This window comes from Pelodiscus sinensis, chromosome 9 (assembly GCF_049634645.1).
Source record: "Pelodiscus sinensis isolate JC-2024 chromosome 9, ASM4963464v1, whole genome shotgun sequence".
In the NCBI taxonomy this organism is placed as follows: Eukaryota; Metazoa; Chordata; order Testudines; family Trionychidae; genus Pelodiscus; species Pelodiscus sinensis.
Genome location: NC_134719.1, coordinates 9,361,435 through 9,384,293, shown reverse-complemented (window position 1 = coordinate 9,384,293; position 22,859 = coordinate 9,361,435). Strand labels below are relative to the sequence as shown.

At 42.1% G+C, this 22,859-nt stretch overlaps 1 protein-coding gene across 2 annotated transcripts in view; it reads left to right on the top strand.

The window, feature by feature from the left end:
• CC2D1B (coiled-coil and C2 domain containing 1B) overlaps positions 1-22,859 on the top strand; it is a 66,792-nt gene that overhangs the window by 28,533 nt on the left and 15,400 nt on the right. Inside the window, exons 10-22 of one of the 2 annotated variants that reach the window (XM_075935974.1) lie at positions 905-1,015; positions 5,584-5,714; positions 7,128-7,200; positions 9,470-9,585; positions 10,391-10,538; positions 13,376-13,548; positions 14,345-14,470; positions 16,496-16,554; positions 16,789-16,905; positions 17,495-17,568; positions 18,642-18,700; positions 21,784-21,835; positions 22,741-22,840. In XM_075935974.1, the coding sequence (XP_075792089.1) occupies positions 905-1,015; positions 5,584-5,714; positions 7,128-7,200; positions 9,470-9,585; positions 10,391-10,538; positions 13,376-13,548; positions 14,345-14,470; positions 16,496-16,554; positions 16,789-16,905; positions 17,495-17,568; positions 18,642-18,700; positions 21,784-21,835; positions 22,741-22,840 (1,339 nt within the window). Of the gene's footprint in view, positions 1-904; positions 1,016-5,583; positions 5,715-7,127; positions 7,201-9,469; positions 9,592-10,390; positions 10,539-13,375; positions 13,549-14,344; positions 14,471-16,495; positions 16,555-16,788; positions 16,906-17,494; positions 17,569-18,641; positions 18,701-21,783; positions 21,836-22,740; positions 22,841-22,859 lie in introns of both variants that reach the window. The other variant, XM_006126406.4, reaches the window with a different exon arrangement.

Here is a 22,859-nt window from a genome sequence, read left to right as displayed (position 1 = left end):
TAAGGCCTGGGGGCCAGATGCGGCACAGTTGGCTTGGATCTGGCCCTTGAGGCACCAGGCTCATTGGAGAGCCTGCGCTGGTGCTGTTGTCCCCCTCAGGGTTGGAGCTCACAAAATCTACTAGCCTGGGCCTTCTAAGGCTCTGGTATGTGGGGAGTGTCTTTTCCCTTCTCAGTTGGGAGCCATGTCCGCAGCCCTGATCCAAAAAAAGTTCCCCACCACTGGCATAAACTATTTTCACACTTCTCAGAATTACGGGTTCCAATTTATATCAGTTGTAATATCATAATTATTGTAGATTTTAGTGGCAGGAGAAATGAGAACAAGACACTAATCAGAATGGTGTCACTTTTAAAATCTATCACATGATCTGACAGTTACACACATTTGGATGGACAATAACCCTTGCTTTTAGGATTAGTAGAAATTTCTGATCCTGAAACAAACATGGTTAAAATATTCCAGTCCTGCAGCAGACAAACAGGATAAATCATACTCCCGTAACACTTGATCTGTAGAACTCAGTGCTGTAGGATGTTGTTGAGGAAGCTTAGTAAAATTCAGAAACATAATCAGACATGTATTTAATTATGAAAAACATCTGTAGTTACAGTAGCTAAGATAAAAATAAAAGATGTGAATCCTTAGGGTATAAGATGATCACTGGCTGGAGGCAGAAGAACATTTGTCCCTGTAGCATAATAATTTATAAGTAAATATAACATTTGGGGAATAATGGGGGGAGATTACCTTTTAAAGCATCCAGTGTTGGGCACTGACAGAGCTGGAATATCTTAACAGGTGTGGTTATTTATCCTTCTGTGGAAGTAAATCATAGAACTCTCTGCTATATGCCAAAAATTCCTACCTAATGTAGATTTTAAAATTGCCTCTTCTCTCACAGATCTTGAAAGTCTGAAAAAGACACAAGTTCCATCAAAACAGACGGCATCTGTTCCCGTTGAAAATTCTCACCTCCTCACAACGTTGGAACCTCAAGGCCATGAAGCCTCAGGTAGGATTTGTAAAATAAGACTTTTCAGCCATTGTCTCTGGGATTGTCACGATTGGCAGGACTTATGGGGATGCTCCTGGAGTGGATAATAAACGTACATTGTGATGTTACACCGCATAGTCTTAGAAATATGCTAATGGTATGAATGTGGAATAAATCAGATATATTTGATGCAAGATGTGTCTTGAGAGATCCTTGGAAAGGTTTTAAATTACTGAATGAGATTATCCAATTTGTATGTGTGTATCACTTCTGTATCTAGAATTAGAAATATTGGCTATGTAACAGTTACAACTGTGGTTACACATGGGGAATGTCCACCAGACAGTAAGCAATCAGCCTGGATTGGCCATTAGGAAAGATAATGGGTCTTTGAAGATGTTTGATCTTCAGTGGTCCCAGAGTTTCTTCCTGGGGACATTACAAATCAGCCTTGGCTCATGATTGCTTTAATAAAGCAAGATCATGTGGTGGTGTCATCTGGTATGAAATAACCATCTGGACACTGCTGGTACTTTTCCACTGGAAAGGGAGAGGCTAGCAAAAAGATTCCCAACATAATGTAAAGCCTGCTGAATATACCTGAAGAAACAAAGAGACTAAGCTGGGGGAGGGACAGGGATGAGCCTAGATGAGGAAAAATTAGCCTTTAAAAGGAATCCTAAAGATTTAAGCTGCAAGCATTGCTGTTTACTTTCAAGAAACTTTGCAGTCTGCTTGAAACAACACTTAGGGTGAAAAATTACTTGTAGCTTGCATTCCAGTATATTAAGCTTAGTTTGCTTGTTTTATTTGCTTAGTAATCTACTTTGATCTGTATGCTATCTCTTATAATCATTTAAAATTTACCCTTTTTAGTTAATAAACTCATTCTCTGTGTATTCCTAAACTCATTTGGTGCACTTCTTAATGCGGGGTGGTGGTGGTGGTTGTGGGGGAGCTGTGCTTGTCTTTCTCCACACTGAGGGAGAGGGCAATTTTCATGAGTTTATGCTAATTCACAAAGGAGGTGCAGGCAACTGTCTAAAATCTTTTGTGCAATCAGGTTTTCACTGAGAAAACCAGCGTTTTCCTTCACTCTCTGAGAGATTCTTGGGCCACTCTCTATTTGCTGGGCATCTACACATTGAGACAAAAGAGGAGATTTTAGTCCTTAGTCCAGGGGTGGGCACGAGTCAGCTAGCTGCTGGATCTGGCCCGTGGCCACCTCACAGGCACCTTTACTACACAGCAGCTCTCGCTGTTTTAAACAGCTGACTGCTAATTGCTCTGCAAACTTGGGAAGGATGGGAGAATTTGCACGCTGTCCTTGCCCCAGCAAAATCCCTCAGCTCCCATTGGCTAGTTTCTGGCCATTAGGTGCTAAGAAATTTTGGTGAAGGCAGAGGCAGAGCGAAGCCTCTTTCCACCCTCCAGCTTTGAAACAGGGAGACTGATTTTTGGCTCTCAAACTTTAGGATGCATATTTTCATATCTCAGTCATACTGACTCTCAGACGAATTCTTAGAGTCACTCTGGGACAAGACAGTTAACCCGAAGGGGAGCACCCTATACGGATATCAGTCCCAAAAGTATTTTCCAAGTTTTTCCTCTACAGAGGTGGCCACTTATACTTCCAAGGAATCATGATCAATCTTTATCTAAACTAGTGGTTCCCAAACTTTTCAGCATCATTTTTGATTTTTGAAGCTCCCCTCCTCTTCCCCCACCCCCCAGGAATTTCTTCATGCTTCCCCACCCCCCAGTTTGGGAACCTATGATCTAAACAATTGCCTGCTCAGAGCTCTGTCTCTCCAAGACTTGGACTCACTGAGACATCAGTGCTACTATTTGCTTGTTTACAGAACTGGGCCTGCAGATGAATGCCCAGAAATCAACCCTCACTCCACTGTAGCACCTGGAGTTTATAGGGACAGACCTCGACACTCTGTGGGACAAAGTCTTCCTATCTCAGCACAGGTCTTCTCTCTCTCTCTCTCTCTCTCTCTCTCTCTCTCTGACTAGCAGAGACCATTCAAAGCAGCCCTCAAATATTAGACAGACATTTCCCACAACTTTTGGGGAATGTGGCAGGGGCACAGTGGTAATATCTCATGCTGGGCTTCACATGCAGTACCTTCAGAAGTGGTTCAGCTTGGTTTACAGAGCAAACAGGAAGAGATTAAACAAATCCCTGTCACTACCCAGAAGGGTCAGAATCTCCCTAGAACAGTGGAAAGACAAAGCCAACGAGGGATCCCTTTTGAGCAAAAACTCTGTAGTTGCTTCTCATTTCCAGTGCATTGCTCATAGGGTGGGACATACATGTAAATGACTGTCCAACACAAGGAAAATGGTTACCTGTTAAGTTATCCCTCTATGTCAACATCCTTGACTGAAAGAGATCAGGAATGTCTGCGTCTACTTCCTGCCACTGATAAAAGCGTCACACAAAAGTACTAACAGACAACATTGCGCGTATGCTCTACATAAATTGACAAAGAGGAGTCTGTCTCCCCCAAAATTTCCTTGCAAAGACTATGGAACTGGTGTTTCTCCTTCAGTGTCACACTGCCAGCGGCTTACCTCCCAGCTACACAGAACATAGTGATGGACAGTCTCAGTCAAATCTCCATGACCTCTGTGACTCTTCCACTCATCTTAGACTATGTACTGACCCTAAAAAGGTTCAATAAGTGTCTTTCTGCAAACACAGCTTCCCTGTGTTATGTGGGACTTTAATCTGGTACTGAAAGGATTGACCAGGCATCTCTTTAAACCCATGCCCACCTGTTCACTTATGTAACAGGCCAGTCACCATGCTCCCTGGGAGAGGTCTGGGGCTATGAAGCAAGCAGCTGCGGCATATAGCAGCCAATTAGGGCCCAGCAGGAGATGTATAAATAAGGGTTCCTGGAGAGGAACTCTTACTCTAGCTGTGGAGCAAGGACCTGGCTGCCGGTAGGCTAGAAGGGTACTTGATGCAGAGAAGAGGTGGGGCAAGGCAGGCAAAGCTGGGGAGCTCTGGCCAGGTATACACTCAGGTGGATGCCTTGCTTTCAAGGCCTGAGGCTACAAGGGCTGCAGAGAGAAAGTCAGGGTAACAGATCCACCCCCTTATTAATGAGTGGTTGTGTCAAATTGCAGTTTGCCCCTTGCAGTGGGGCACTGAAGCAAGGGGGGATTATAAGGAGTTGGAGTTGCACGGGAGGGGAGGACCCTGGAGTGGAAGGACACTGCTGTGGAGCAGTACTGTGAGGAAAGGGCACCATGGTCTGGGAGGCTCATGGAGCCTGATCCAACGTTGAAGGCAAATAACTGAGGGTAATGCACTGGCCAGCAGAAGGCGTTTGAAGGTTGAAGAGCTAATTCTGAAGGAGACCAGCAGGAGGCACTGTTGCAGTGAGTCACGACCCTGTTGCAGCTTACCTCAGTAAAAATGGCCTTCCTGCTTGGGATTACTTTGGCCAAGATAATGGGAGAAATAGTGGCACTTCCTCCCCACCCCCTATATTCTTTTGGGATGAGGTTACATTCAGACCACATCCAAAATTCAACCCTGAGATGAATGAATGAATTCACCCTGAGGTTAGCCTCCCTGTTTCATATGAACCAATTTAATCTTCTTCCAACCTTTTATTCTAAGCCTCACTGAGACACCAGAGAAGCTATATTACATACCCAAGATGTCAGGGGGGCCCCTCACCTTTTACCTAGATAGAATGAAGACCTTTAGGAAGCCCCACAGATTTTTACTCTCCTTTGTGGAAAGATCCATGGGCTTGGCAATATCAGCCCAAAGGCTCTCCAATTGGACCTCAATCTGTAACTGACAATGTTGCCAAGTTAGCAGTGTGCTATTCATACACATTCAACAAGGTCAGTCTCCTCATTGCTTGCCTTTTTGAAGAATGTCCCTATCTCAGAGATCGGTGGAGCAGCAATATGGGCATCTGTCCACACCTTCATAGAACATTATGTTATGACCTAGGACTCTGCCTCCAATACTGTCTTTGGCTCCACAGTACTGTCACCTGTAACTAACCCGATTCTGAAGTCCCAGCCCTCCTATACAGGTACTGCTAAGGAGTCCTCTACAGTGAAACCATCGCCAAGAACAATACTCAAAGAAGTTGTTGTTCACCTGTTCAGTAATGATGGTTCATTGAGATGGGTGCCGCTATGGCTGATTCACAACCCACCTTCCTCACCTCTACTTTGGACCTCTAATCCAATAACTTTCTGGTATAGAAGGAACTGAGGAAGGTTAGCCCACATGCGATGGCTAGCCTTGTGTCAGGACACAAGGAGAGATGGTCATGTGCAGGCACGACAGACCATGCTACCAAAATTCTCTGATCAGCAGCACAGGGACACAAGCATGCCTACAGCGGAGCTCTCATGGGGACGTGCACTGCACATAACTTCTTTATGAATAAAGAAGTTTAACTCTTAGTAATAAAGCTCTGTGTAGGGTTCCAGTTCTGTGTCTGGCTCTGCAAGAGATTGGGGATGGTGTGGAATGGAGGCAGCTGGCACATGTTCTGAAGTTTCAATTATGTGGCATTTTATTGTTTATATTATTTCAGTCTCTCCTCTGCAGCCAAAAACTGTGCTGGAAGCTTTGCAACAGAGATTGGAAAAATACAGATCTGCAGCGGCACAGGCCAAAGCAAGTGGAGATGATCGGAAAGGCAGGATGCACGAGAGGATAGCCCAGGTAAAATGAAGCACAGCAAGTAGCTTAACTTCAGAAAAGGTATATGAGTTCATTGCCCTGGAGTTGGCCAACAAAGTGTTTAAATATTTGATGTGTGTCTTCCTGTCAGTTGCAATGAGCTGAAATTGTTAAGCTGATGCTCTTTTCTGCGTAGCACTTCTGTCAATTAAATGCTTTATAAATTGTGCATAACATGGCATTTTATTCCTCCAAGTAGAACCTTGGTTTTTACAAGGTTTCCTCTGAATAGGAACTTAAACTGCCTATAGAATGTAAGGTTTACAGGAGTCTGAGAATGTGAGAAGAGGATCTTTAAAACATAATGTTTAGACTCCTCAGCAGCATAGTAGACTCTCAATCCATTGTAACCTTTTTGATGCTGCTGCTTGTGTGCCACTGCAGAAGATGGTGAGGCTCCTATGAAGGTCGGTGCGTCAGTCCCCTAACGCATCTAATGTATGTCACGCAATTTGTACGAGGCTCGGTGAGACATAAGCAGTTAATGTGTGCACTTGTAGAAATCAAGGGACCTAAGACTCTACTCTCCCATTTCCGTGGGCTTGAACACAGAGACATAAAAATCTAAGTGGTCGCTGTTGTATGTGCAATGGTTGGTGCAGAATTGAAGGCTCACCAAAAAGAAAAAAGACTGGACTGAAAAATTATGTTGAATTATCCTGTCCTTAGAATTCTGAAGCTTTTTGTGGACACGCTTCTGCCGGGAAATCTCTTATTTTGTAATGTGTTTTTTGGTGAATGTAAGGGAAAGGCTCATTGCCTAGGGCACTTATTGTCATGTCCCCCTTACCAGTAATGGAATCTCTCTGCACATCCCCTCCTCCCCCAAATGCTGCACAACCAAGGATTCCTCAGAAGAGGAATGTGGGCTGTGTGCAGAGCTGAGGATGGGGAAGGAGTTGGGTTTAGGAGGTAGAGCTGGCCTGGAAGCAAAGAGGGACTGTGGCTGTGGGGCAGGCCTATGAGGATGGGGGCAGGGGAAGGACTGCGGGTAGAACTAGGAGCAGATATGGGTGGCACTTGTTTCCTGCCCTTCATGGGGGCTGACCCAGGGCATGGCCCCTGAAGGTTCAAGGGATAACAATACAACTTGGGGACTACTGGCCAAGGACGTGGTGAAGCCACTAGAAAGAAAGATGAGACACTTTGTTCTCTGTCTGCATTTGTAGCTTCTGCAGCTTCCCTCAAGACCCATGCAGGTCCTGGCAGTAAGTGCAAGAAAGTCATGTCTGTTTAGAAAACCTGCAGTGCACAAAGAACTTGGAAAGCAGCACATGACTTTATAGCACAATACTGTATATTCTGCACAAATTTTTCTTAGTTTAAGCATGAAATGACTGCTAACTTAACAATAGGTAAGTCCAGCCTATGCCTAACCAGCATCTCTGATTACAGCAATACCAAGATGCCATAAGAACCCACAAAGCAGGGAGAAAAGTGAATTTTGCTGAGTTACCAGTTCCCCCTGGTAAGTGTTCTCTGATATACCCTATCACCAACATTTCCATTATTTAAGCCCCAGAGGACTTCTGGCAGTATTGCTTCAATAGTCCATTGAGCTTTTCTTCCTGTTCCATATTGAGGAGGCTGGTTTGGCTGTATGACAGCATTGAAGAATATGCTTTAGAATTGCTTTCTATGCTTGCTACCTTTTTCACATGGCTGCATATTCTTGGCCATTGATCTTGTCTTTTAGGAAGTGTGAGCATTTGAACAGTGCTCCAGCTGGCCCTACTCAGACATGTTGGAGAGCATGATTTAACAATGCGTGTGAGCAGTTGCTCCCTATCCCATTCACCAGCCCAGCTTGAAGGAGAGGAAAAACTGGGAATATTTGCTCTTAGTTCATTTGCAGGGAGTTGTGAAATCCCTGGAGATGTTCTAGCAGGTATTTCCAGTTCTACAGTAGGCATAAGTGTATTTACACCTATTAAATATACCTTGCAACAACCCTATGAGGAAGGCCAGTGTTGTCATGGTTACTTTGTTCAGGAAATTAAGGCATGAAAGCAAAGTGATCAGGCATGGTCACATTAAAAATCAGTGGCAGGGCCAGAAATAGAACTGAGAGCTAAGCCACACTTCCTTTTTCTGTTCTCTTTAGTTAGTGTAAGGAATGATCCTGCATTCATAAGGGGATGGATAATGTGGCCAAATGGAATTCTCTGTCTCTAACTTCAACTATTCTATATCCCCTATCATCACTGTGTATCTGAACTCCATGGTATCATGCCTTTGATCACCATGCCCAGCTTTCTCTTTCCATGGGATGTACTTGGCACTGCAGCCTATTTAAATCCTTGTCAGGTTTTTTTAGTGATTTTGATGGTTTAATGTGTTTTAAAAAAATAAACCCAAACAGAATTTGTAAAACACGGCCTGCTTCCTGGTAAATGTCAGTGCCTTTAAGAGGAAACTGCTATGTATATAAATCAGTGGGAAAGTAACATCATTCCTAAAGTTCTTCAAACATCTTGGCTACGTAAATGTTTTCCAAACAAGATTTTTAAGGCCATATGTTACTTATACATGAAAAGCTAAGTATTAGATACCCACTGAAATCAGCAATGTTGTGTTAGAAGCAAAGGATATTTGTATACATTTCACTGAATCTCAATTTTCATAGGTGCCAGACACAATAGCTTTGGAGGCAAAATCCTCTGTGTAGTCATGAATCAGGTGCTGCACAGTCTGTTCTACAATATACCTCAAATCTTCCCTGTGCTCTGGACTAGCTATCTAGGGGATAAGTTTGGTCATAGTCAGTCCTTGGCTTGTTTGCTAAGAGTAATAACAAGAATGGTTTTATCAATGTGAATGCCACCAAGCAGCCATCTTATAGTGGTAATTCTGGGTCACTACTGACCCAGGTGGATTTGAACTGGTGACTTAGAAATTAAAGACCTTGTCTCCCATTAGCAAAGCTTTTCACTACCTTCAAAAGGACAGAAAATTATTTTGTAATGAGTTTAACATTTCTTAACTACTGTGGTGCTGCTTTTGCTGAAACTACTGAGTTGCAGTGGGATGTAGCATTGCGCTGATGTTCCCGGAGAGTACACACACTAATACCTCTTTGGGAAACAAGGCATAACAGGGATCAGAGATTACACAAATCAGGGTTGACTGTTCAGTTGTAATCCTGAGTGTTTAAAAAAAAAAAAATAAAAAAGCACCCTGCAGCTAGAAATCAGTGCGTGTTTGACAGTCCAGCAGTTTGTGAATTATTATTGCTGGGAATGTTTAATACCACTTGGGAAGTTTTCAAATAGTTCATATGGACGGGGGGGAGGGATAGCTCAGTGGTTTGAGCATTGGCCTGCTAAATCCAGGGTTGTGAGTTCAACCCTTGAAGAGGCCATTTAGGGATTTGGGGCAAAAATTTGTCAGGGATGGTACTTGGTCCTGCTGTGAAGGCAGGGGACTGGACTCGATGACCTTTCAAGGTCCCTTCCAGTTCTAGGAGATAGGCAATCTCCATTAATTAATTAATTTATTTTAATTTCATAGTGTTTGTCTCTTCTGCCTTTTGTGATTCATGAGGCATTGAATTCTAAAGTTATGTGGAAAAGATTTTCATAGTGTTAAGCTGTTAGATGATGATAAATAATTTCAGAACCATTGAGCTTGTTCAAACAGTAGTGGCAGTACTTCAGGAGGTAGTGATAGAAAGATTTGGATCCCTGTGTAAAATTCAGGTTTTGTTTTATTTGGTTGTTTGAACCATGTCTCCTTAGGATTCCCCCCCATTCCTGGTGTGACACCCACAGATGGTGATGGTACAATAGCTGCCGTGCTGGAAAGTGCCAACCATCTGGCTAACCTGGAAGAGAAAGAGGATGAAGATGAAGAGGTGGAGGTTTGAATTTCTTACCAATATGTATAATTTTTTTAAAGACACATTTTCTGGTGGGTGAAGACAAAGCTATTGATTTCCAGCCTGGGAGGTACTGTAATAAAATGACTCTCTTCTGGAAGCCTGAAAAGTACAAGTTTCTGGTCTCTTGAAGAGACAGTAAGAATCAGCTGGGAGTGTAGAGGTGGGGAGATCTCCTGATGAGGTGAGTTGCAAACAATACATCATATATGAAAGACCTAGAATTGTTTTAAAGGGTTTTATAGGACCATAGTTTGACTTGCTTTTTTTCCTTGATTATTTCCTTGTATCCATTTATATGTGGTTTTTTTGTGTTCAGAACAACTGCTTCTATGGTGGCTATTCCTCCTTTAACACTCAAAAGTTTTCCTTGGTGGTTCAGAATTTTATATGCTCACCAGGACACTTGGGGCTTACATACTGTCTAGCAATCTATACGTACCATAAGATTTTGGATTGATTATGCTACTGATGAATTTGTATCATATTTTCAAATGGAGTGTAATTTTTAAATAGTGAAAAATATCATGACAATTCATTTCCTGCCTTTGCCTCTCTTTTGAATTACCATGTTTAATCTGTTTCTTGTGCAAGCAAACAGCCAAACCTGGCATGACATCACTTTTAGACTGAGAGTTAAAGTGGCTGGCTGGGGACTTCTGCTACTCACAATGTAACAGCAGAAGTCTGATGTAGTGCACTGTGTCATTAATGTTTTGAGTTGCCTGAGCCTTGTATTGGATTTTATGCGTTTAACATTTAGTTCTTTTTGCCATGCTAGAATGAACCTCCCACACAGGCCCCAGTTGCCAAGAAGCCTGCTCAGCTGCCTGAGAAGCCAACACAAATTGTTAAACCAATTATGGTGCCATCTGCTGTAGCTCAGGAAGACCACTCTTCTGAGAGTGTGAAAAAAGTTGCAGCACCAGGCAAGTACCAGCATCTCTCTCTAGCTGGCAAGGATAAAGAGATGTTCACTCTCACCAAATCCACATAGCATTCCATTTGGATCAAACATTCTTAATGTTTTCTTAGAGTTTTAGGGAAAAAATACTGCCTGTAGACATGAACATGTGGCTCGGATTCACTTCAGCAGTAGCCTTACTCCTTTAGGGCAGATCGAAATCTTTTGAGCAGTTCTGTTTCTGGGAGGCAAAGTGGGTAGAAAAATGATACTTCATTGATTCTGATACAATACATTTATTGATTCATAATGCTTTTCTCAAGCCTCTCTGCTGAGTATGAAACTGAAAATGAATTCACGCAAATTTGTTCAGTTTGCTAGTCCAGACAGTCGGCTGAGTACAGGAGATCCCCGATTTGTGACACGGTTCGTTCAGGAGGAAGCATCGCAAGTCGTGGGCGTTGTAACTAGAACTTGCATGTATGGTAGGCGCTGTGTGCTGTTGTAAATTCGGGCCGAGGACATAAGTTGGGGGTTTCAGGCCCCTTCCACACTTACAAAAATGATTGTAAGTGTGGGGGTTGGAACTCGGGTGGTCGCATCTCGGGGGCCTCCTGTACATGCAGTCTTCTCTGTCTCACAGTAGCTAATGCAGTGAAGTAGTGTCTGCTTCTTTTCATTTGAGGATCTCAAAGTGTACACAAATTGTAATGAATTCATCCTGACTAGTTGATTAACTGATAGCAGTTGCTTATCGGATGGTTGATTAGTGACTGGACTAGTCACTTCTCCCCTCCCCTTGCTGCCTCTTGTCAGAGAGAGGCAGCAAGTGTGGGGGAGCTGGAGCCAGCGCTAGGGGGAGCCTGCTTAAAAGCTGGTTCTTCTCCCTCCCCCAGCACCATCTCCGCAGGGAGACAGGAGGCAGAGACATAGCGGGGGACTGGGCATGAGCTGGGAATCAGCTGATTCCCAGCTCGTGCCTCGTTTGCCCCACCCCGCATTTGTGCTTTTTAAATGTGTTAAGAGCCGAGAGCTAACCCCACTGGGGCTCTGCAGTTCCCTCCCTTAATCAACTAGTCGATGGACATTCCATCGGCTAGTTGATTATCAGATTAAATGCCATTTAACATCCCTAATCCTTATTAACTTTCTGTCAAGTCAATAAACTTATCTGTACAGTATTCATTTTACTGTTGAGGAAACAGAAGAAAAGCGGTAACATTTGATTTGCATAAAGCTACACAGTAAGCATGTGATTTAGTGGGAATGACATCTAGGTGTCTTGATATCAAGTGCTGAGCCTTAACCAGAAGCCTAATCTTTTCTCATTCTACATTTGGTAGATTGTTCAAACCTAAGCATGACTTTCACAGGGCCCCTCTTGCCATTTGTGGTATAGAGGACTTTTGGGGAGTGAGGATGTGTTCCTGAATTTCTCACTCTCATCATCATCTTTTGGGTGAAATTCTATGGTGCGTTTCATCTAAGAGGTCAAGAGAGATTATCAGTATTATCCCTCAAGCCTTAAAAATATGTGAATCTGTATTAGTTTGGCTTCCCTATTTTTGCTGCTATAGTTGGAATGTTAATGAACATTTAAATGGAGTCCCTCAGCTGTAATTTGTCAGTTATGGAATTGGGGTTCCTCTCACTTTCACTAAAATATTAAAATAATACATGGTCTCTTCAGTCTAGCAAAGGTGGTGAGAGTAGAAAGCTTTTGCTCAGGCCACTGTCTGCAGAGCTTTCATGAAGATCTGATTTCCTTCTCTACACCCCACTGAGCACACCATGTTCTGGCTGCTTTGGCTCAGTTAAAACCAGGGCAGACAAGCCTGTCTAATTGGTTTGGATTTGGATGACTGGCTAATGTGCATATAACAGTGATGCTGCCAGCTTTTCTGTGAGGCAGAGACTAAATGTCATTCGGTATGTTCCTTCTACTGTTAATAGTGCCATCAGCCAGCTCTGTGTATGGTCAGAAAACTACCTCCTGCAAGTATCTAGCTTGTATAATAACATTTGATTATGGTAGTGAATGGGCATAGTGTAAGAGTAGAGGGGAAAGGGTCGTCAGCTCACTTCATGCTTCTTTCTCCTATGTCAAGAAAAACATGGAAAAAGTAGGTAGGATTTGGTGCACGGATTATGTAAATCTTTTCTGAGTCTTACAGCAGTTCCAGCTGTTCAGTGTTGGGAAGAGGTAACCCAAGAATTAGTATAAACAGGGTATAAAAAAGCAGGAAGAAGAATGAGCTGTGATGGTTGTGGTCTTAGTATGCCTTCCAATGAAGTAATTATTCTTTTGTCATTGAGGTCAATATGTTTGCTTTGTTTGACAAGTTGAGAGAGAAGAAGAGTATTTGTACAGGGAAAGTATACAATGTGCGCGCATGCACACATACAGATAAAGCATTGCTTAATTAGCAGGTGTTATTTGGAAGATAAAACATGGAACTGAGAGTCAGCTCGAGTTTTAAATTCAATTCTGCTTCTGATTTTCCCAGTTCTAGAGTAGCTTTGCACAAATCATTTAACCTCTGTTTCTACTTCAGTAAAATGGAGACAATAATTTGTACCTATCTCACAGGTTTATTGTAATGCTTTAAATAAAAATGTATTGGTTTGTAAATATAGGATTCCTTGATGGAAGGTGCCATAGAATTGGAAATTAGTATTATTTTTGTACTACAATGAAAGTGGAACTGATCATGGTGACTGTTGCATATTAAACACACAGGCAAGTGTCATCAGCTGGTAACTGGGCTTTGACATTTTCTTTGGTATAAATCAAACAGAATGAACTTGGTGCATTGACATGTCATGTCAGATGAGTGTTTTTATGTAGTCGCTTCTTTTCAGCAAGTGAACAACTGGAATTTCTGGAGAACAGAAAGAAGCAATACTTGAAGGCAGCAGTCAAAGCAAAACAGCAGAATGATCTTGAACAAGCCAGACGGTATCTCAGGACCGCAAAGAACTTAGACCCACAGATTGAGCTGGCAAAAAGCGGCAAATCTGTTGATATATCCAAGGTTAGTAGAGACGATAAACAAAATGCTCTGCTTTGCTCCTTGGGCATCTCAGGAATTCAGTTGCTTGCATAAAGCTAAGAATGCTTTAAAACTTAATATTTCACAGGTGAATTCAAACTGTAATTTCAACATCTGAGTTGAGACCATCAGCCCATATTGCATGGGCAGTCATCACATTATGGCAATTAACAGATGACCTGTTCATAACTTGTATTGAATACCCCAGACCAAATCTGGGAGGAGGGAGCAGCACGGAGGTGTTTGTGAGGGGGGAAGCCTGTGGGTGCCATTGGGAGGGATGGCAGGTTTCCTTCCTGGCTCTGCCTGATTCCCTTGAAGCAGTTACATCCCTCAGCTCGTAAGAAGGCTCGTGGTGAAGGGGCTCCATATTGCATCCTCCCATAGCGCTGACTCTGCAGCACCCATTGGTTGGGAACTGCAGCTAGTGGGAGCTGTAGGGTCGGCACCTGCTGGTAGAGGCAGTGCACAGAGCTGTCTGGCCTTGCCTTTGCCTAAGAACTGAGGGAGGGACATGTCACTGCTTCTGGAGAGCCTCCTGAGTTAAGCATTTCCCAGAGTCCTTACCTGCTTTCACTCCCCGAGCCCTAAGCCCCTTCCTATACCCAACTCCTGCTGCTCTTGGTGGAGGGCGATGTGGTGGCCTGAGAGCTACTCGGGCAGCTCCAGGGCCTGCCATATCTGCTGCTGCAGAAGTCACAAGGTCATGGATAGTCCAGGAATCAGTGACTTCCATGACAAACTTGCAGTCTTAGCCATGTTGTGTGGTATTGTGCAGCTACCATCGCCCCCTACAGATGACGAAAGTGATTTTATCTTCATACATCATGAGGATGTCAGACTCTCTCAGAAAGCAGAAGAGGTGTACACTCAGCTCATAAAACTGCTGAAGGACCAGCATGAGGTAATTATCTTTTCCTTTCAGTGCATCATTATTTGTTAAGAATCCAGTGAGGGAAAAAGTGCTTCATAGTGTTTCTTTGGCTTTTACTGCTGCTGTAATCATGATCCCGTCATTATTTTGGTAGGATTTTTAGCTCATATTTAAAAATACAGATTGTGTATAAGTTCTTTGGTCACTACTTTCAAATATGGTGTATCAAGGCTGTTCCCCACTCTGGCACTTTGAGTGCAGAAGGTGGGAGCCTGCAAGAGACTTTAAAATACCCTGCCACTAATGGCTTCTGCTTAAAAACTCCTCAAAGACTCCCTCACCTTGGGTGGTATGCAGTCACCATCCAAATGCACAAAACCCTTTGAGAACCAAGGAAGATGCACATACGAATTTCTTGCTGTGGAGTACATTTAAGCTCCTTAACCCTTCCTCTGGAGAGAGCTTGACAATAAACTGTCATTTCTTAATGGAGGACCTTTTGTTCTCAGGCCTCTGGATACTAGGGATGTTAAATATTGGCGAATTTAATAGTTGGTTAACCTCATGAATTCTTAAGGGTTATTCGACTATTCTATAGTCCTTGGGGGTGGGGCCGGCAGCCAATGTGCTCCAGCCACATTCTCGAAGAACCCCCTGCCACTCTGCGTTGCTGCCTCTGTATCAGAGGCAGCGGTGGGGTGGGGGGGCAGGCAGAAGCTGGTCCACGAGCTGCTCTTGCAGACCAACTGCCTGTTGCTCTGTGCTGCTGCCTCTGATACAGAGGCAGAAGTGCAGGGTAGCAGCAGCCCCTGTCTGGAGTGGGGGGGGGGGGGTGTCTGAGCTCCCAAACCCAGCGTGAGCTGGAACTGAGCTGACCTGGCTGTGTCTGCCCAGTTCCGAATACACTTTAAATGCAGAGCCACAGCAGGAGTAGGTCCCAGACAGGCTGCTGATCAGCCTGCTAAAAAATTTACGGGGGGGAGGGGGCGGTGCATGTAGTCTATAGCATTAACCTATAAGGTTTTGCAAATCGGTTAATCGACCACTATACTATTACATTCCTAGTGTATACAGGACCTCCTGGCTTCTAAGACACAGGATTCATATCGTAGTCTTTAAAGGGAGATTTTATTAACAAAACAAAGACGACCTACTTGGTAAAGCATATTTTGTTACTAGGTGTTATAGAACAGCTGAAAAAAGGCAGATTAAAAACACAGAGACTTGTTTCCCTGGGATTCCATTTAAAAGTTATAGTGTACGAGGGAGAAGGTGCATAGGCTTCAGCACAGAGGAGTTTAACAAACCCCAAAATAAAGAAAATAACCTGATCATATCTTACTAAACAGTCCCTGTTCTACTAATATATCTGTTGTTCCAAGGTTTAGTCCTTCCCCAGGCATAGATATCGCTGGAAATTCTATACCTTGTTCTTGGCTTAACTCATCTCTCCCAGCTCTCCTCTGCTCACACAAAGACTGCAGCAGGGAGGTCCTGCTTTTCAATTAAAACCTCCACTCTGTTTTCATTGGCTCTCTGGCTCCCTGCTTAAAACTTCTTGGAGACTCTTTAGTACCCATTCTCTCTGGGTTTAACCCTTACAGGCAATTTAGTTAACAATGTCTGGAATGTCCAGACTAGGGCAGTACCCCTCCCATTCACCACATGGTGTTCTGAATTAGGTACCTAAATCCCACAACCTGGTTTTCAGAGATATTTCCAGTTGAGGTCAGTGGGAGCCCTTCTGCTTCAAATCAAGCCAATGGTTTAAGTGTGTAATTTTGGACACCCTGGACCCCGCCTCCCCTTATCATCTAATCATGTAGTTGATGCAAATTGTATTGACTACACAATTAGTCAATTATCTGCTTCTTAACATCCTTACTGCACATACAAATGGAATATCCATTGGGGGATACATCTCAAAGAACATCAGTTACTCCATAGAACGAGGAACCTTCTCTTCTGTGTAACATGCAAGTCCTCAATCTGAAATCTTTCTTCAGATGTGTATCATGGAATGATCACTGTTACTTTTTTTTTTCTTGTTAATAGAAATGTTTGCAGTATTCAAGGCAGTTCATGCATCTGGGAAACATAACTGAAACGGCCAGGTAAGTCTGTTGCCGTCATCTGTATTTATCCTGTCACATAATCACTTCTGCTCTGAGTCTACCCACAGCAGGGACTGCCATGCTTCCCTATATAAAAGGTAAATTATGTTTGTGGGGTGTTGGTCTTTGATTTACTTGTGGTGTAAGGTGGTTGAGCTGAGTGAATCAGTTTATCTTGTACCCAGTGGAAAAAATGTTTGCTGTCCGTGGATGGTCTCCACCATTGTTTTACAGGTTTGAAAAACTAGCACAAGGATGCAAAAAGGACCTGGAGATTTTGCAGCTGGCACAGGCCCAGAGGATGGACCCCCCCAGCCATCGCTTTGAGGAGAGAAACTTCAAAATAATAAGGTACAAAAAGTCAAAGGTTGTTATTGGCAGACTGAGATGGGCTACTAATTTCTAGTCCTCTACAAGGAAAAAAGGGTTTGAACTCCCATCAGAGCTGATTGAAGTTAAGCACTCAGAATCTTCCATATTCCTAAGAAAACATTCCAAAAAATTTAAGGTTTCTTCAGATTTAGTAAGTAGCAGTTTCACAACTTCCATTTTAGATTGCTTTATTGCAAAGACAAATATAGCTGTATCTTCTCCAAATCCTCCCACTTCAACCATGGTTCCCCTCTCCCCAAACTGATGTCTTTGAGGCCTTCTTTGGTATTTTTCACAATACTGTCTGTAACCCAGATCCCTCACTCAAAAATGAAAATAATCTTTGTCTGTTTCCATCTCGCCTTCCTTACCTTCCTTCTCCTCTCCAGGTTGAGTTGAGATTTATGTAGAAATAGTTTTTTCTCCAGGACTCATTCCCCTTCATGTTTTCCAAATGTCGTTTCTCAGAACTACAGAAGTGGAATCCTGGCCTTGCAAAGGGTTGGGAAATGCCAAGTTGCTGGACTGAATCTGTGATTGTATCTCTTCTTCCCTTCCCTCTCCCAAGGATATTTTCTGAACTCAACAGTACAGAAATGCATCTCATCATTGTCAGAGGAATAAACCTGCCAGCTCCCCCAGGTAATGAACGGAAACTTACCCTGATTCCTAGCCTTTCTCTCAAACCATAGGGAGATTAATTGTGATGAATGAGATTTCTTTGCCCGGGGGATAACTGGGTGGCCTACAGTTTTTAAAAGCTTTTTAACATAGGTCCATGCTAGCTCAGGCCTTTAAACTTCAGTTCAATTCAAAAAAACTGAAACAAAACTCAACTTAAACTGATTTGAAGGCAAAACCCTAAATTGTTCCAGCTTTGCTCAAAACAGGGCTCAGGTTCAGATTCATAGTGCTTCAGATTTTGTTGTAAACATTTTATATAGCTCTGAGATGTCTTGACTGCTTGTACTCTCATCAGCCAACCAATAGAAGCTGTTCAAGAGCATTGCAGCCTCATAGCAATATAAAGTATTCTTAGTTCCTCTATTTATTATAGGGGTTTAATAGCTGTTTATGTATGCTCTCAGAATCAACTAAAGCATTAGCAGCATATTTGCCTTTGCCAGTGTTCCAGTGGATGGTGCTTTAAAAAGGAACTAAGGATATGTCTACACTTGCTCCCCACCTCAAGCTAGGGATGCAAATGTAGGTGACTGAAATTGCTAATGAAGTGGGGATTTAAATATCCCACACTTCATTAGCATGATCTCGCCGGTGCGTTACTCCGCTCAACAGCTGATTGGAACCAGGAAGTGTACGCCGGGACACGTTAGTTCGAACCAAACTCCTCATTTTTTGAGGAGTAACGTTAGTTTGTTCCAAGGGGTTTGGTTCGAACTAATGCGTCCCGGTGCACACTTCCTGGGTTCCAATCAGCTGTTGAGTGGCGTAACGCACCGGCGAGATCATGCAAATGAAGCATGGGATATTTAAATCCCCGCTTCATTTTCCATTTCGGTCGCCTACATTTGCATCCCTAGCTTGAACTAGAGAGCAAGTATAGATGTATTTTAAGTGATTTAGGTACATGAGTCCTATAACAAGTCAATTGGGTTCTTTTTGAAAAGCCCACTATATATTTTGAATGCTGTGAACCTCCCATATTGGCTCTCCAAGGTTGTTAGGATTGACTGATTAACTGTTCTTTTGCACAGGTGTGACACCAAATGATTTGGATGCATTTGTGAAATTTGAATTTCAATACCCTAATACGGTGAGTGTGTGTTCAGGCCTTTGCTGTTTCTCAATCCAATGTATTACTTAGCAATGTTTTCTTAATAGCTTAGAGAGCCAGATTTAACTTAGAAATGCTGTGGGCTTATTACTTCAGGAGCTGACAAATTGTAAATTATTGCTATTTATCATAATTGAGTGGCAAACCTTAAGCAAACCTGTTTTTAAAAAAATTAAAGATAAATAGTTCCAGCCAATTTAGATTATTTTAGGAATAGACAAAATCCTGTACCCACACATGAATGCATGCGATTCCCACAGTGGTCAGTGGGTGATGTCCGGATCTCTGAGGACAGGATCTGGCCCGTACAAACAACCTTTTCTCAGATGATTTGTCTATATTTATATAATAGCTAGTAAAATTCGGTGTATTTCTATCATTGAAAGATAGACTGGAGCTTTCTGAGATTTGGCTTTTAATGAACTGAACTCGTAAATGTTATTGGATCTTGAAAAATGTTCTCTCCTTGAAACTCACCCCCCAACATCTTTGAATATTAACACCAAAATGATTTCAGAATTAAGTATACGTAGACCATCCTTGACAGATGATTGTCTAGCCTGTTTTAAAAATACTATTAATGTTAAAATACTGTTACTTTGCATAGAGACTACACTTTGCATTCAGGATTGATTTTTGTTTGAGGTGTGTTTGTGTGTGTTTAATATTGACTGCGTGGATCCTGTGGATTTATATGATATTAAATACAGGTTTACCTGGGGGGTCGGATGTCTCCAGAGAAGCTGATACAAGTGGGAAGTCATTTATCTGTCCTAACAAAAATGTGAGGCAAACCGGGAAATGAAAAGTGAAATCTACAACTCCATCCTTCGTGCATGGTGCTCACTCTCTCGCTCTCCCTCCCTCCTTCCTTCCCTCCCTCCCTCCCCTAGTTTCACAATGCAGCAGTCTTTGCTAGGGGGAACTCTACATGTGTACCATAAGATGTTCCACAGCTTCATCAATACCTCCTTGGCATAGAGTTCCCATAAAAGCATAGAACATGTACCCTTAATGTACAGTGTTAAATTTTCTCTCATTTTCAATGTTTAAAAAGCCAGATCGCTACAGTTAAATATACCTAATTCTCCTTCATAGCTGGAATCAACTTTTCAAAGTAACTATGATAATTAGGTCACAGTCTCTCAAGAGTGAACAACGACATTTAGTTTATACTCTGCTTTGGGTTAAAAGTTAATTCATTTTGATGGCAGAGTGATTGTCAGGAAGAATAATAGTTGGCAAATTCCCTGAAGGATTTGCATTGGACTCCTTCTGCAGCACCAAAAGTTTCTTATTACTTTAACTCAAGTAAAAGGATAAAATTATAGCCAAGTAGAATGTGCATAGTTTATCATAGTAGCACCAGTTAATAGTTTTATGATGAGTGTGTTGAATCAGCTATGGCCATATAGATAGATTATCTGCAGCATTTGTGTTTAATATTTTTTTGGCTTGTTCTGTATTTAACCTTAAATTTGATTCCACAATGAAATACACATATTGCAATCATACTCATGATTGTGTATCTAGTTTGTACATTCTAGTTGGTCTATTCTGATGTTTGCTGATATCTGGTCCATGTACCAATCTTTGATTTTCCCCTTGGTCATCTTCCATCCACAATTATTGCAAAGGCCACCTTCCAATATAACTCTCAGGTCTCCCCTGGACATGTCACAGAGTAGTTATTAACGGTTCACAATCCTGCTGGAAGGGCATAACAAGTGGGGTTCCACAGGGGTCTGTTTCGGGGCTGGTTCTGTTCAATATCTTCATCAATGATTTAGATATTGGCATAGAGAATATGCTTATTAAGTTTGCAGATGATACCAAGCTGGGAGGGGTTGCAACTGCTTTGGAGGATAGGGTCATAATTCAAAATGATCTGGAGAAATGGTCTGAGATAAATAGGATGAAGTTTAATAAGGATAAATACAAAGTGCTCAACTTAGGAAGGAACAATCAGTTTCACACATACAGAATTTGAAGTGACTGTCTAGGAAGGAGTACTGCAGAAGGAATCTATGGGTCATAGTGGACCACAAGCTAAATCTGTGTCAACAGTTTGACGCTGTTGCAAAAAAAGCAAACATGATGCTGGGATGCATTGACAGGAGTGTTGTGAGCAGACATGGGAAATCATTTTTTTGCCTCAGTTGGAGTATTGTGTCCAGTTTTGGGCACCACATTTCAAGAAAGACATGGAGAAGGTCCAAAGAAGAGCAAGAAGAATGATTAATGGTCTAGAGAACATGACCTATAAAGGAAAACTGAAAGAATTGCGCTTGTTTAGTTTGGAAAGGAGAAGACTGAGGGGACATGATAGCCGTTTTCAGGTATCTAAAAGGGTGTCACAAAGAGGAGGGAGAAAAATTGTTCTCCTTAGCCTCTGAGGATCGGACAAGAAGCAATGGGCTTAAACTGCAGCAAGGGAGGTTTAGGTTGGACATTAGGAAAAACTTCCTAACTGTCAGAGTGATTAAACACTGGAATAAGTTGCCTAGGGTGGTTGTGGAATCTCCATTTCTGGAGATATTTAAGAGCAGGTTAGATAGATATCTATCTGAGATTGTCTAGACGGTACTGGGTCCTGCCATGAGGGCAGGGGACTGGATTCGATGACTTCTTGAGGTCCCTTCCAGTTCTAGTGTTCTTCAATTCTATATCAATATAACCTGGCCTCCCTCAACTTATCTTATCTTGTGGCAACCCATACAAAGCCCTTCACAACCTCATTGAATTTCTTTTCATGACATGTCCAGCCATTTGACCATCCTCATTTCGATAGTGGAGAACATACCAATTTCTTTTTCTGGTTGGCCAAGTCTCTATGTTCATACAGTAGGAAGAGTCAAATTAAAATTTTATAAACTCTACCTTTTGACTTTATTGGCATATTTTTGTCAGAAAGAACTGAGACCAGCTCTCTCCATTTGCACCAAATAATTTTGCAGGGCAACTCAAGCTCTTGATATGTTTTTTTTTTAAAAAGGTTGCTGCAACACAGGTTGGTGGTTTTTTTGTAATGTTGCTTTTTCTTTTCATTTTTTTTTAAACAGGAGCAAGCTCAGAAAAGTAAAACGGCAGTAATTAAAAATACTAATTCTCCAGGTTTGTATCTATTCTGTGGGGGAGGTGAAATACTGCGCCATAAAACCATGTTGGGTACAGGCTTAGTCCCATATTGTGTTTTTCTTTTCAATTACCAGAGACATTGGGAGGGTAAATCCAACTGCTGTCGAAGTTTAATTCTTTATCCTCACTCTCTCTCATCCAGTGCAGGGAGCCATTGTTCATGTCATTTCTTAATCAAATGATCATGTTATTTGGTACCACTAAGTCTCTTCTACTTTCAGAAGGTTCAGGCTTCTATAGTAGCTCTGTTAGGAGAGAGAGCAATAAAACAAAAATTGTTCACTTATGAATCTTCAGGGATCACACTTTATTTTCTTTCTGTCTATTTGTTCCAAGGATAGTGACTGGATTAGTTGGGCAGATCTCGTTAATCAGTTGTATTGATATGCTAATGTTAAAAACATTGTCTTCAGTACATAGCAGATCTTAAATATGACTAGCAAAGGACTTTTTAAAAATTGGGATTGTTCTTCTTTTTGCTACTTTATTTTTCCAAACCAAGTTTTGGGTTTTTTCCCATTATTTGTTTTTATCTTTTTTAAAATAGTAGGAATCTCAAGTCTTATACTCCTCAATTTTTGCAGGAGAGACCTACCAATTAGATGTTTGAGGCACGTGTATTGTGAGGTCTCACCTTAACTGAAGGAATAGAGGCACGTAATATTTAACAAAGGTTTCCTTTATCCACAATGTTCGTTTACCATTTAAGTTAAATAGTTGCAGTAAGCATTCTGGGATAGAAGCTGCTACATAAGTGTGAAGTTGTGTTATATGGGCCAAGTTAAGGTAGGTTGAAAGTTCTGAATGCATTGTGCTCATCACTGAGAAACATCTAGTCACTCACTGTGACAATTTTCACCAATTTTTCCTCCTGTTTCTAGAATATGATCAGCTCTTCAAGTTGACTATTAACCGAAATCACAGAGGCTTCCGTAGAGCAATTCAGACCAAGGGAATTAAATTTGAAATATTTCACAAAGGGTAAGTCAGTGTCTTTTGT